At 39.1% G+C, this 14,088-nt stretch overlaps 1 protein-coding gene across 4 annotated transcripts in view; it reads right to left on the reverse strand.

Moving 5' to 3' along the window:
• LOC145485103 (xanthine dehydrogenase/oxidase-like) overlaps window positions 1–10,904 on the reverse strand; it is a 31,401-nt gene extending 20,497 nt beyond the window's left edge. For 3 of the 4 annotated variants that reach the window (XR_014049145.1, XM_081463754.1, XM_081463757.1), the window contains exons 1-19: window positions 10,696–10,904; window positions 10,009–10,066; window positions 9,317–9,413; window positions 8,715–8,823; window positions 8,053–8,179; window positions 7,401–7,462; window positions 7,042–7,134; window positions 6,827–6,898; window positions 6,528–6,669; window positions 5,859–6,026; window positions 5,336–5,412; window positions 4,886–4,982; window positions 4,427–4,536; window positions 3,537–3,733; window positions 2,680–2,845; window positions 2,240–2,329; window positions 1,708–1,825; window positions 868–919; window positions 1–119 (exon numbers count right to left, since the gene is read on the reverse strand). The exon at window positions 1–119 is cut by the window's left edge and continues 5 nt beyond it. Coding sequence is in view for 3 of the 4 variants with exons in the window: in XM_081463754.1 (XP_081319880.1) it covers window positions 1–119; window positions 868–919; window positions 1,708–1,825; window positions 2,240–2,329; window positions 2,680–2,845; window positions 3,537–3,733; window positions 4,427–4,536; window positions 4,886–4,982; window positions 5,336–5,412; window positions 5,859–6,026; window positions 6,528–6,669; window positions 6,827–6,898; window positions 7,042–7,134; window positions 7,401–7,462; window positions 8,053–8,179; window positions 8,715–8,823; window positions 9,317–9,413; window positions 10,009–10,066; window positions 10,696–10,746 (2,005 nt within the window). In the remaining variant the exon portion in view is untranslated. Of the gene's footprint in view, window positions 120–867; window positions 920–1,707; window positions 1,826–2,239; window positions 2,330–2,679; window positions 2,846–3,536; window positions 3,734–4,426; window positions 4,537–4,885; window positions 4,983–5,335; window positions 5,413–5,858; window positions 6,027–6,527; window positions 6,670–6,826; window positions 6,899–7,041; window positions 7,135–7,400; window positions 7,463–8,052; window positions 8,180–8,714; window positions 8,824–9,316; window positions 9,414–10,008; window positions 10,067–10,695 lie in introns of those variants that run through there. The other variant, XM_081463756.1, reaches the window with a different exon arrangement.
• Between the last annotated feature and the right edge of the window lie 3,184 nt (window positions 10,905–14,088).

Raw genomic sequence — 14,088 nt, forward strand, 5'->3', positions numbered from 1 at the left:
CTGTTGCATAAACCTCCTCATCGTTACCAAATCCCGTTATATTGTCTCCAGGGACATCATCTGCGCCAATGTATGCCTTTACACCAGGGAGAAGTAACGCCTCGCTGGGATCCACAGCTCTGTGGAATTATATCGTACAAAAGGACATTTTATAATGAAACGCGTATCATGTTATTGGAGGTCTGTATAGGGGACAAACTGCACCCGAGGTCTTAAGCAAAGCCCGAGAGCTTAGTCCGAGGGCAGTCATCAATGACCTTGGGCGCAGTTTTACGGTATACGGATTGACCTACGCCGGCAAATAAGGTGTTCGTTTAATTATTTTTCCCCTACTTTATTTTGTTTGATACTGGGAAACCTACAAAGATCGTTTCGCATCATCTCAGTATATACGAATACACTTAATATCGAGTCAATATGTAAACCACGGAAAAAATGAACAATAACCAAGCGTTAGATCAAGATACATGGATATTGGCCAAGTTTTTTTTTCTTTTAGCGTGTTTATGGACCGAGACGTAGTCGATAAACATGCAAAACAAGAACTTAACCGAACAAGCTTGATCAATAAAGGACTTATTATGGGATACTTGGGATACTTAGGGGGCTTCCGGGAATTTTTCCTGGGGAACACAGCGTGTAATCCCAAACGGACAAGAAAGCATCATGTTGCCCGCTTAGGTAGCCAATCACAGAGCAAGATTTGATTGGTCTTGCCCGCTCATGGAGCTAACCATGCAATAAACTGGGTTGTTTGACTATGAATGATATCTTGTTCAGGAAAAAGTGCCGAAACATCGCCACACACATTAAGCTGATTTGGCGTAACTTCTCTGGTGGTCCCTTATATATCAAAAATAGACTTACATGAGGTTAGCATGGGCGTGTGTGCTAAAAACAATTCCCAGGTAAAGTTCTCCTGAAATCGAAAAACAGATCAGATTAGAGCAGAGCAGATTACTATAATACACTATCTTAGACAGATGTGCTTTCACGCTTACAGTGTGGAGGTGGGGAGGACGGTAAGGTGGGTTCCACCAAAGATCTGGTGCACTGTGACAACTATAACATTTTAGAAAAAAGTCCTAGGAAATTACGCGCGCGGGTTGGTTAAAAATCGTGTTTCTATAACTTTGATAGAAACGCAGAACTAGCACGAGCTGTTGACGTAATGATGGCGAGAGCAAAGAGAATTTACGTTTTGATAATAAAAGTTTACAAGTTGTTTTCCTTTTTCTCGTCGCGGTGTTTTCTAAAAGAAATAGAAAACAAGTTCTCCGTGTTTCTATCGAGTTATAGAAACACTCGTGAAACTTTGAGAGAACTCGAAAAAGCTGTGGAAACACCCGCCTGCGGCTCGTGTTCCCACAGCATTTCTCGTTCTCTCAAACTTCCACTCGTCTCTTTATAACTCGATAGAAATACGGAGAACATCTTTTCTATTTCTTAAATGTCACATTGATTCTCGTCACAGGAAGGGACTCGTCCCAGCCTCCTCTTACGCAAATAAACATCATCTTCTGAGTATAACAATGCACTCCTTAGAGACGCTTGGGACCTGGAAGAGTCAGCGTCAGACGGTGATTCCCTCTCGTGTATCGTTTTACCAGCTGCTAAAATAACCAGAGGTCTGTCAGTCACATCCGTTATTCTATGACCAGTCACTGAGTTTACCATGCAAATAAACGCACCACAAATAATCTTTACCTGTATATCTGGGAATGTCACCACAGTAGATTGCCTCTCCTGTGGCGTGTTTCGCTGCCGCTAAGTGAGGCAAAGGTCTACCAACCATATCCTCTGATGATTGATCTTCGGGGACTTCCTGTGCCAAACAAAAGAAGTGTATCAGCCAAGGTTATTTTTTGCATCATTTTATCGCAAGATCGTTCAAGGTATTAACGTTTTGATTTTGCTATCACTGCGTGTTCTAACTCTCCAATGAACATTTCCAGCAACTCTTGACGCAAAAATACAATCCCCTGGACAAAAAGTATTCCAAGACATCAAAATCGCTTAGTTCCAAGAAAACCTGTTGGAAAGGAACACTTCCTTCGTGAAAAAAAATATTATGATTGGTGGAGAAGAAGCTCGGAAAGAGTGAAATGTTAAAAAAAAGCACTTAGGAAGAGTATCTGTCGTTATATTGCGTTAGTACAGACAAAACTACCTTGGTACTTTTAAATTATTGCTTGGAACTTTTGTTATGGATATACCCCGGAACACAATTATTTTTTACCTGAAAGGTCTGTATACTGCGAGTAGCATCTCTGTGGAAATGTTTGGTTCCACTCTCATAGGTTTCTGGTACTAAATCTCCAGCAACTAACTGAAATTCATATGTTGACATATTATAAAATAACTGAGATAATACGCGCACTCTCATTGGCCGATAGGTGTGTTAAAATGAGAGTACATAAACACGGTTTTTGACGTTTTAGATTTGCGTGTATTCTTGAGAAATATTTTATAAAAGTAATTGTAAAACGAGAAGATTACGTCAACCAAATCTTAACGTCCTGTCGAGAAAATGCAGAAATATAATGGGCGTACTTCTTTGCGTTAAATAAAAGCATGGAAACGCGATAGAATAGGCGCTTGTTTATATCTAAGAAGCCATAGCTAGTCAATATAATTCACAAAACAAAATACAAAAAGATCCAAGAAAATGTTGCCTACCTCATTACTCCTGAGTCGCTGAGAAACGTTCAAATAGAACTTGAAGAAGAAGCTTGCAGCAAGTGATTTCCTGTATTCCACCTGACCGCCTGGTGACCCGGGTTTGAGCGGCAGGTCTTCAGCTAACAACTGACAAGCCTCTTGAACTATGCTTTCATTCCACGGTCTAGGGAGAAGAGAAGATAAGTCGGGCAGCTTAGTCACTGAATAATGACACCAAAACAAAGCATTGTTTAAAGAAAATTGATTCACTATTAATCATGAACTTACTAAAACATTTTGACATTTAGTAGTTTTGTAACATTGTAGCCACTCAATACTAGTCCACCGACTAATAAATTCAAGAACATTCTTCTAAGTTAGGAGTATTTCTGTTAATTAACTGTGTAAAACTGATTAAAAAGACAGGGAAGTAAGTATTGTTTTACTTTTTTTCTTATTATTTTCCTTTTCCCTGCAAAACTTACCATTCATCAAGGTCTGAACTGAAGGAAAATTAAATTCATACTGTTTTATACATGCAATAGAATGTAAAACCTCAACAGGGAAAAGCCTAAAATCTGATTCAACTGAGCAATGTGTTTTAAATGTCTCAACTGGAAGCAGGTAGCCATATAAGATGTATACCAATGAGTTCAAATATAGGTGTCCCCAAAAGTCCTTTCGGGCGTTTCAGCATACTGTGACTTAGAAAAGATCTTTTTCTTCATTTTGCCAAGTGCCTCTAAAACATTTACAAGCAGGGGACGATCATGGTTCCATACGGCCCATTAGAAGCTAATAGAAAGAATATGCAGTGATTTTCCAGATTTCTAATTGGTCGTATTTAACATTGTATGGGACTACAGAGATCCTACCTGCCAGTGAGTCCCTTGATGGTTTTCATGGCCATGACTGTTGTAGGAGCCATGCCTCCAAAACTGAAACTACAATCCTTTATTTGCCACGAGCGAGAAAATGTTGGCTTTTCTAGCAACACTCTCATGGCTGTGTTCACGATGGCGATGTCATCTTCGCGCCGACGAGCTTGTTTGAATGCGAAAACATATTCACGCTACAAAACAAAAAAAGCGAAACCTAAATCATCATAAATTCAAACTGATAAGATTATCATAGCCGTTAGACGGTTACAGTGACGTACTTATGACAAAAGTAAATTCACATGGTATGCAATATAGATAGATGTGATGAATTTAATTCAGCTCTTTACCCCAGAAAGTAATTTAATTTTTGACTTAGCTCCCGAAATTGAAATAGGCAGATTCACAAATTATTCGATCGCGAAGCAAAATTAATTACGGGCAAGGGGACCTTGGAGACAAGGACAGGGACATAACAAAATTATTCACGTGACAACATGGCGATGGTTTGTTCAACGCAGGACTCCTTAAGCTATCATCAAAGTCACTTCTCTTTAGTCCTCCTGGGGTGTACTGCTATATAAAACTTTTTAGGCATGTTCCGTTTATGGGTATGTTTCTATTCCGGCTGCTACTTCAAAAACAAAGACAAAAACAGGAAAATTTGATGAGCATAATATGAGGCATGTCGTAGTAATTTAGCAAGGACGTCATGTCAATGGCACAGGTTTTCTAGTCATGTGTTTAAAATATTTTTTGGTATAAAGTCGCAAACTTTACTGAAGTCTTAAAGACATTTTAGAAACTTACCACCGACTTACGACACACGATGGAAAAAGCAAAAGAAAGAAACTACAGATCTTATACGAGATTTACTGTTTTTTTACCTCCTCCGTAAATGGAATAAGGATGTTGATCAAGACTTCACTTGGTCCTAGGATTGTTTTTCTGTATCCTGTAAAGAAATCCTCATCCAGGTTTACCTTCCTAGTTTTTCCTTTTGCAGAAAAGAAAGAAAATGCAAAAGAAAACGATCAATTAGAAGTAAACAGTGTATCAATTCCACGATAAATGTTCTTGCATCTGCACGACTAACATGCGCCAATCTTGAAACCATCACTGACACTGCACATGCATTAGTTACAGATATTTTTCTCTGAGGAGTAAGCCGACCCTATGTGTTATCCCTTCCATTCTCTCCCTTCCCTTGAAATTCGTTCATGCCTGGCCCCTTCCTACATCAAAGTCAACATAAATGGGGTGGGTGGATGTAGGCACTCGAAATAGGAACTACAGATAATGATGATATCACTTATTGAAAGAAAAAGAGAACGAGGATTTGATACCTCCAGCTTTTGCCAACATTAGTGTGCACCTTGCGGCCATGACCACTGGATTCAGGTCTGATATTGGACTGGCAGTCATGATATTTCCACCAATTGACTTAACATGCAAAGTCAAAAGAAAGACAACAGTTTTTCACGAAAACTAGGGGAAGACGTCTTGTTTCAACATTCGGGTTTTGGGGAGGGGTGTATGGCATTGATTCGGATCGAAAGGCGTAGCAGGACCCAATCGAAATATCCGAAGATCATTACCAACCTCGATCAAGATCTGTGAAGATTCCAGGAAGAATTTTAAAGATCCTTAAATATTCTATTTGATGCTAAGATTTTGGATCAGGATCATCCTCATAAATCCTTGAAGATCCTTTGAAAGATTTTCAGCGGGAATTTGTTCTTATTTTCAAAATGAAGGATCTTTTGTTCATTTCAGTACCAAACTAGCATACTCACCCCAACATTTCTTATCTGATGACCTGCAAACCACTTGAGCATGTGAAGGATTGCTGTAAACCATCTTGTCTTGTATTCTGTAATTCAGTGAACACAATGTTGCACACGATGTGAGGTGTAATACCTAGTTTAAGGTAACAATACAGTACCTTCTTACTAAAAACAGTTGAGATAAATTACTAGTCACGCCGGGTTTCCCCATCAAGCACCATTTTTACCACAATTGCTACTAATCTCCCAATCTGATTGGCTAATTTGCCGTTGTCGATAAGATTCCAGACAACGCCGCTCGCGTCAATGTGTCACGCAATGCCTGTTTCAGCTCGCGCTCTGAAAAAACGTTTTCTTTGACGTTGATATTGTTCTCATCTTGACCACTGTGATGACGCACATCGTTGTCGATCAAAGTACAGACCACGCTAAACCACATGCGATTTGTTAAATTTCTCGCTCCATCAAAGGACAGATCCCTCTAAGCTGAAGGCTTAGTTTACTCTTGTGTAAGAGAATTGTGCAGTAGTACCTGGCATGGAGTGACAAGCCTCCTTAAGAACATCTCCCAAGATTTTTAGTGTCACAGAGGCACCAAACTTGATGCCGTCAGATGTGTGTTCTACAACATTCAACTCTAGGATGTGAGTAGGAGCTATCAGGATTGGATAATTCTGATTCTTGAATTTCACTTCAATTCCTGTTTGTCACAAGCAAGATATGCTGATTAATAAAAAAGTTCGACGAAAGGCTTTGTCTGGTGTATTTAACCCTAATTCACTGAAGGAAGTTCGCATTACTAAGAATAAAATTAACAAGCAGATAACCCAACCGTGAAATCCAGAGCTTCTTATTCATGGATTTTATTAAATATAAATCTTATCCAGACTCAAAACTTTTGCACATTTCTTGAAAGGCTAACTTTCACGTTCAAAAGAGTTTTAATTAATAGAACAGAGGGAGACCACGCTATGTTCTTTGAATTAAATATTTATGAGAAAATCATTTAAAATCTTCGCGACTGTTCGGTAGTATTCCGAAGACGTTTTTCCATTATATTATTACGAACTTTTACGTAAACAAGCTTAAAAGGGATAACCATATTAGAACTTAGTAAACAAAGATTGAAAGTATCATGTATCATTTCTTTTCTCAAATAGAACTATCAATGAAGTTGCCATACATTGTTGGCTTTACTGACCTATTTCAGTGTTACCAATCACAAGTTTAGCTTTTGGATGTTTCATCTTCAGCTCTAACAGTTCTTCCAATGTTGCTGGTCTGATCCAAGTCACAAGGTCTCCTTTAATGTACAGACTCTTTGGCTTGGCAGCCTCTGGAAGCTACAAAATGCACATCTGTCTAGTATTACTCCTTGTAGACCCATTATACACGTAGACCTGGTGATCTACGTGTGTGGTTTCTGATACTTGCGCAACACTGTTAGCTTTAATGCACTTTAAGGCGCCGCCGTTATAAAGCAAACAAATACAAACTTACCATCAACTCAGGTGGAAAGATCACATCCTGTGTTGGGTCATATGGAGTTAACTTGAGCGGCCCTTTGAGAATCTACGTAATCATAAAAAAGACCTCACGGTTGTTTTATTACACCAGAGAGATTTTTTGAATGTTACATTATAACAAGTCCAGTATACGTTTATTACTAGGAAAATATGATCAAGCTTGGAGCATATAAAAACAGATTGACTCACGTTTTGGTCGGAATTTTCTTCCGTGTGATTAACAATGTCTTCATTTTGATTAACGTTTAAGCAACAGCCATTGATGCCTTTCCCACAACATTCCTGCAACAAATAAATAAGGTTTTTCTTCCGTCAGCAGAGCATAGTTAATACGCTGATTGGTTAATACACTCATACCTTAATCAAGCCAATGACTACCACTTTTAAAAAAAAAATACAAACTTGGTAAGACTATTGGCTGTCCGATCCCATTTGGTCGCATTTGGTAAGACTCTTTGCCGAGTTTTCTGGGAAAAGGTAACGAGCAAGGACAGCAATCTTTCAAAGATTCCGGTTGGAAGTTCTTATTTAAAACTAACGGGTCTGACCTTTGTGAAGGTTTTAAATCCTTCTATTATTGGTCTGTATCCGGTACATCGACATAAATTACCTGAAATTACAAAGTAATGGCCAAGAAAATAAATAAGAACAAAGTAATGGCCAGTTAAATAAATAAGAACAAAGTAATGGCCAAATAAATAAATAAGAACAAAGTAATGGCCAAATAAATAAATAAGAACAAAGTCAATTTTCACAACCATTTCAAGCTAAAACCCAGACCTCTCTCTTCGAGCGTTCAATTCTTTCCATGTCTCTGGTAGCTACAAGGGTTTGAATTTCGCGCATAAAGGTCAACCACGCCACGTAACATTTATTTAAAAGTGTCCACAATCATCACAACAGTGTTTTGTGTTACCTAGTCTTTGTCAAATTGTCGGGCCCAATCTCCTCTACGTCTCTCGCCCGAGGAAAAATTAAACACAAGACGACAGACAAGTGTTCACTCACGCTAAACCGTTTGCTTCATGTTTTAATTCACTTCTATAATTTCCCAGAACGTGTTTCAATGCTAACTGAGATTTTCCGTCCTGCGTTCTCATGGCCTGTTCATCTGCATGTCTTATAACAATGGGAAGACGCTATGAATACATCAGGGAATACCTTTAAACGATCGATGTGTTAAAACCTTTCTTATACTACCTTCAAAGGCACTTTCCATTTCTTTGTGTGTCGGTAAAGGGTTGTTCCTCAGCAGAGCATACATGGACATAACAATTCCTGGAGTGCAAAATCCACACTGGGATCCATGAAATTGAACAATCCGCTCCTTAAATGTAGAAAAAAATAATTACAAAGCTGCTTTAGGGGTTTCCAAATTCAACTCAGACCACAAAAATGATGTAAAATTCCATCAATGTTTAAATCATACTTTACGTCACTACACCAAATAGCGTTAGCGTTTAACGAAAAGTCCAAGACCAACATGCCCAGTTAGCTTAAATTTACCGTTTGCTGAGCTGAGAGATAAAAGTAGAAAGCACCTTTAACCAATCTGAAGTAAGAGATTTTCATCGTGCAAGATAGTGTATTCAGCGATTTAATTTTGATAAAGGTTGTCCCATAAAATCGTAAAAGCGTAGTAGGTAGTAAAACACTGGCATTGCTTGGTTGAAGCTCATGGTGTTTCAGCGAGAGAGGAGAAAGCATGAATACACGCCTTCTATCACGTTGAAACACCTGGAGTCTCAACAGGCCTTTCACAGAAGCCGCTGAATCCCTGCTAATGGCTTTTCAGTCATACCGGTAGCGGGTGAATAGGGAACGGAAGCGAGAGATTCTGACCCTATACCGGCTGTGTTTACCTGCACTGGATGCAAGGCAGTCTTGGTGCTTCCGATACCTTCCACTGTAGTAACAGCCATGCCATCAACTGCACACAACGGCAGCAAACAACCATTTGCAGTAAAATGTCTGACCAGTGTTAAAGTTGAAATCCTTGCTGTTTTACTTGTGTTGAATCGTGCAGTTTTGCTCTCAGCGAAACCCGAGTACGACTACTTTTTACTTGGTTCAGTAAGGAAAGAAAATTGTGCTACTACCCATATTGTTCTCAGGTATTCGCAAATCGCAATTGCGTATCTTTACCGTACCACTGAAATATTCCCTTGCACTTCATGCTTCTGGACTTATGTCAAACGATATACTGCATAAACTCAGTGTCGATTAATCAGTCTCGCAGATTTTTTTTGTCTTAGTCTTCGAGATCGGCAAATAATTGATCCGCTCGCCACAGACAAATCACAATATTTTAAATAGTTAATTAGTTTATGTAAATGACGATGATGATAGGGCAAATCCGAATCAAGTGTTGCAATGACAGCCCTTGGGCTCAGTTAGTCAGTAAGGATTAAAAATTCAGCTCAATGTTTTCGACTGTTAAAGCTTAAAATGATGAAAAGGATACTTGATCTTCTTATTTTCATGATCGTACTTCGAGATCATGACAGTACATGCTCCACAGCCTCCCTCACTACATCCAAGCTTGGTGCCTGTTAATCCCACTGAATTACTGTTAAGGTGACATTTAATCAAATGTATATTGTGTTCTTGACTTGGGCACGGCGAGTATGACTTATGTCCCTTTTCGAGCGGTTTTCATTCGGAGTAGGGTAAAATGGAAACCAAAGTAATTACTCTTGTCAATCACAAACGACAGAGACAATCCAGTGAGCAAATCAAAACAAAGCAAATGCATGTAGCTGACGCAAAGCACGGGAAAACGTGCGCGAGCTATTGTAGTCACAATTGGTTTTGGTTTTACTTCTGATTGGATGGCAAAGCGTCGGAAACTTTAAGCTAATTGCGTAGCGTAGCAATACAAAACCAAAGCAAATGCGAATTAGTTTCGACACTCGAGTGAAAACCGCTCTAATCCCAATGAATTTATCACTGTCAAAATGTATTATCAAGTAATCGTCATACTATGATCATAAAACTTTTGCTTGGACGAGGGCTCAACTAGTTGACGTCACGCAATTAGACTAGTAACTATTCTAGTGTGGAGAATTGACAGCTCAATTCTGCATCGCCTTGGGAGAGAGAATTTCGTGATAAACTAAAAGAACGTTTCGCAACGAAAGATTAATCAGAGGATACAATGATTTCGAAGATATTCAAGCAAAGTCATCTCAGGCTGTGCATTTTGCTCTATGACCTAAAAATAATGTGGGTAGTTAGTCAGCACGTCAGAATGTGCAAAGGAGTTCTACTTTTAACCGGTCATGTTGATTGACGAGTACATAAAATTCGCTTAGCTTTAGCTAACTTGAGCACAGATCCTGGTTTAACTATTCCAAAAAGGAGGTAGTAGCGGCCCCTTAGCTTGAACGATTCGGAGACAATAACTCGAGCGTGACTTACTAGTATAATGAGAAAAAAATCATTGACCGTGGAGGAACATTTGTTCAATGGTGCTAGCCTCAGCGAAGCTTTTTAGAGTGGAGCTCAATGGTCTTCGATTTTACTCTGAAGACACAATCTTACTGAGGCACTGAGGGTAAAGACTGAGAGAAAAAGCAAATTACAGAGAACGAATTTTTTAGAGACTGATCTTTGTGAACAAAGGCTTCCAAACGGCTATGCAAATGATGCCTGTTTACCTTGAAAACCCCCTTTGCTTTTAACAATTAGTACAACTGAAGGAACTGAAAAGTTGAAACTGATCGCCATCGCCGCTCTGAAAACGAGAGTTCTACTGAAATTAAGTTTGTGCAGGGTTGAAAGTCTGCAGTTCACAAATATGTTACACTGACCCAGAAATAAACACTGCTGAGATTTGCATACCTTTCTTCCATTGACAAAGAAACTGATTTCTTGATTATATGTGTTTGGCATCTTTCTTCAGTTTCTTCGCTCGTGGTAGAGGCTCACGTATGCTGGGATAAAAAGCTTACCTATCTGTTTGTAGTAAATGCTTGGAGGTCAAGAATTAGATGTCCGTAGACTCCGCGAATTAAGAGCGTGCGAAAACAATGATGTCTGTTTTAAGTCTGTTAGAGTTGCAGCTCCTAATTTATGCATACATCAGTCAGTTCCAGAAGGCTAACCGTGACTATTTGCCACTATTCGTGACTAGTTAACAATTAGACCCGTAGCCCGCAAGGGCTACGGGTCTAATTGTTTTAGTATCACCCAACTAGTCGGACAGAAAAGGCAATAATGAAGTTAGCAAATGCAAGTTGAAGATATATTTATTTGGGAATAAAACGAAAGGAAGCGTCGCGCTCGATTACGCAAATTTCGCTACTCGAGGACTATTACTAATAGTCCTCTAGTAGCGTAGCCAATTAAAATGCAGGATTTGCATTAGTCCACTAGTTGGGTGATATAATACTAAATGCCACTATTCGTGACTATTTGCCACTGTTCGTGACTATTGCCACTATTGCCACTATTCGTGTCTATTTAATAATAATAATATTAATAATAATAATAATGATGATGATGATTATGATGATGATAATGGTAATGGTAATGATAATGATAATAATAATACTTTATTTATATAGCGCTATTTCTATTACTATCCAATAGCGCTTTACAATGAGTTTAAAAATATCTCACCAATAAAAATTAGTACAGGTAATGATACGGTTTCGAGCAGGAGCCATAATCGGGGACGGAGACCGTAAGTCTCGGGATTCGCGCGCACTCGCAAAAAAAGAACTTGGCCAATATCCCACCATCTTGACCGAACAAGCTTGGTCAATAAGGGATTTATTATATGGCTTTCGGGGAAACTTTTCTTGCGGGACACGGCGGGTAGTCCCGAGCGGGCAAGATGGCCCCATCTTGCCCGCTCGGGTAGCCAATCACAGCGCAGGATTTGATTCATCTTGCCCGCTCGCGGAGCTTGCCATATAATAAGTAGTTTTATGCTCTGAGCTAACGGAAAGGGTGGGTTTTTCAGGGTCGAAAACAAGACTTCAATCTCGCGCTGGGAATGAATAATAAGATCTGCTCACGCTAGTTGTAAGCTTACGCGTATGCTTAAGAATTTGGCAAGAAAACTCTCTATTCTGGTATCGAGTTAATTTGTGAGTTTCTCAGACAATGTTTAATCATAACCAAAACCTGTTTTGATGGTTTCTTATTGTCTCTGCTTGTTTGGTGAGTTTGCAAAAGTTTTTGAAAGGAAAGTCTGAAGCGTACAATTAGCTCATTTGCATAGTGCGTGCAGCTCGTGCACTTTCAGGTCCGAGTCGGTGTTTTCAATTGTCAACAAATCTTGACAAAGATTTCTTTCGTTATTTTTTGTGCTGAGATGCTGCAACAAATTTCAAGAATGCAAAAAAGGCTACTAACATCATGTGTGTTTCTTCAACATAAGCATAGTGAAGTTTTACACTGCGAAAATGACAATAGACAAGGAGTTTTGATAACTCGATCATCAAAATCGAATTCGTTATTCCAAGTTGAGTAAAGAAAGCGTCATCGTAACTTTGCTGATTGTTTCTGCTTTATTCACATATTTTCAGCTTAGCTTTTAATATCTTCTCAAACATTTATCAATCTTAAACATATTTAAAAACTACAGAGCTATTGTTTGAGTTCGATGTACGCTTTCACACGAAAGTGCGGCGGAAGTACAATTTGTCATGTTTACTGACTGTACAAAACACGCATCGGCGGGCGCTCTCATTCATCGACAACAGAGAATTTACTGGATTTTTACACGAATAAAACTGAGCAGTATCTACGGACGTAAAGTTATTAAGCCTTGATGAAACATCAAGCGTTGCTTACAATTCAAGCGAAACTCAAACTAGCAATTATTTTGTTTTACTTTTCGGTCGCGATAGACTGACAAATTCCTCGCAAGCGTGTGGCAAGAGGAGCTAGGAAACTATGAAGTCCTGAAGCTCTGCTATATCTAAATATATCCAGCTAGTTTTTTGCTGTATAATGGAAAAGCTGTTAATCTTCAACATAAGTGAAATTTAAAGTGGAGTAATGCACAGCTCATGTAAACGAAGCATCAGTCGGAACACAACTTGGTCAGCGATATATGTAAGCTTACAGCGGAACATACCTAAATTCGACACTGTCTTACTTCACTCAAACTGGAGCAGCTTACGACGAAAATACTTAAGCAAAATTCCAACAGACGTAAACGCGTTGAGTTGTGGGGCAAAAACATGAAACATTTCGGGAATTTCGGACGCCATTTCCCCCGCGCGACTTTCGCAAAAATCCTTGCAGCATGTACGCGCGTGTGCCGCAGGTGATGGCGCAATTTGTTCTAAAAATATAATTATTGTCCCATATCATGGGGACAACCCCAATACTTGAAATGGCGCGCGCTTACGGTCTCCGTCCCCGATTATGGCTCCTGGTTTCGAGTTCAATTTAGAATTAATTTGCACAAGTGAGCTTTTTGAAAAACTCACAAGTGCAGATTAATTCCAAATTGAACGAGAAAAACCGTATGATTACTTGTTAATAATATAAACACGAAAAAATTTGCGTGGAGGAAGTGCTGGAAGACCTTTCTTAAAGCAATTTTCCTCATTCCAGAAAACTTTTTTCAAAGTTTCCGCACAAAATTTTCGTCATTTTACGTAATATCATTGGCTTCGAAAATTTCCCATTGTCTTTCAGCCAATCATAATCCAGAATTACGATGTGTAATTTGCACTGGTGTTACACTTTTTGCACCGGCCGGTGTTAAACTTTTTGCACTGGTGTTACACTTAAACTTCACTGCTCTCAGCCAATCAGAATCGAGTAATTTTTTCATTTTCAAAAAAAAAAAGCAAAGAGGGTGAGCAGCTTTAGTTCAGCTCATCACTGTTCGCAAGCAAAATGTCAGTTGGTACAAACCAGTTGCATTTGACAAATTAAATTTTTCTTGTTTGCCAAATAATAAACATCTCCATAACCGAGAACCTTAACCTCCGTCGTGTGCACAGACCTCACTGCGTTCGGTCGTACTCATGACCTCGGTCAAGATTCTCCCATACAGACCTCCTGCTCGTTAATAAGAGCTAAATAATGCCCTAGTATTAGCCAATCAGAGAGAGCATGTTATATCGGCTACAAACACAAGTCACATAATGATATTTTTTATTGAACAAACTCTACCAATAAAGCAGCGCAATTAAGTAACTAAGGAATTCAACGAGAAACTGCCTTATCTCATCTTGAACTATCTTATCTTACCTTAGTCGCTAGTCG

The sequence above is a fragment of the Orbicella franksi genome, chromosome 4, assembly GCF_964199315.1.
Source record: "Orbicella franksi chromosome 4, jaOrbFran1.1, whole genome shotgun sequence".
NCBI classification, from domain to species: Eukaryota; Metazoa; Cnidaria; class Anthozoa; order Scleractinia; family Merulinidae; genus Orbicella; species Orbicella franksi.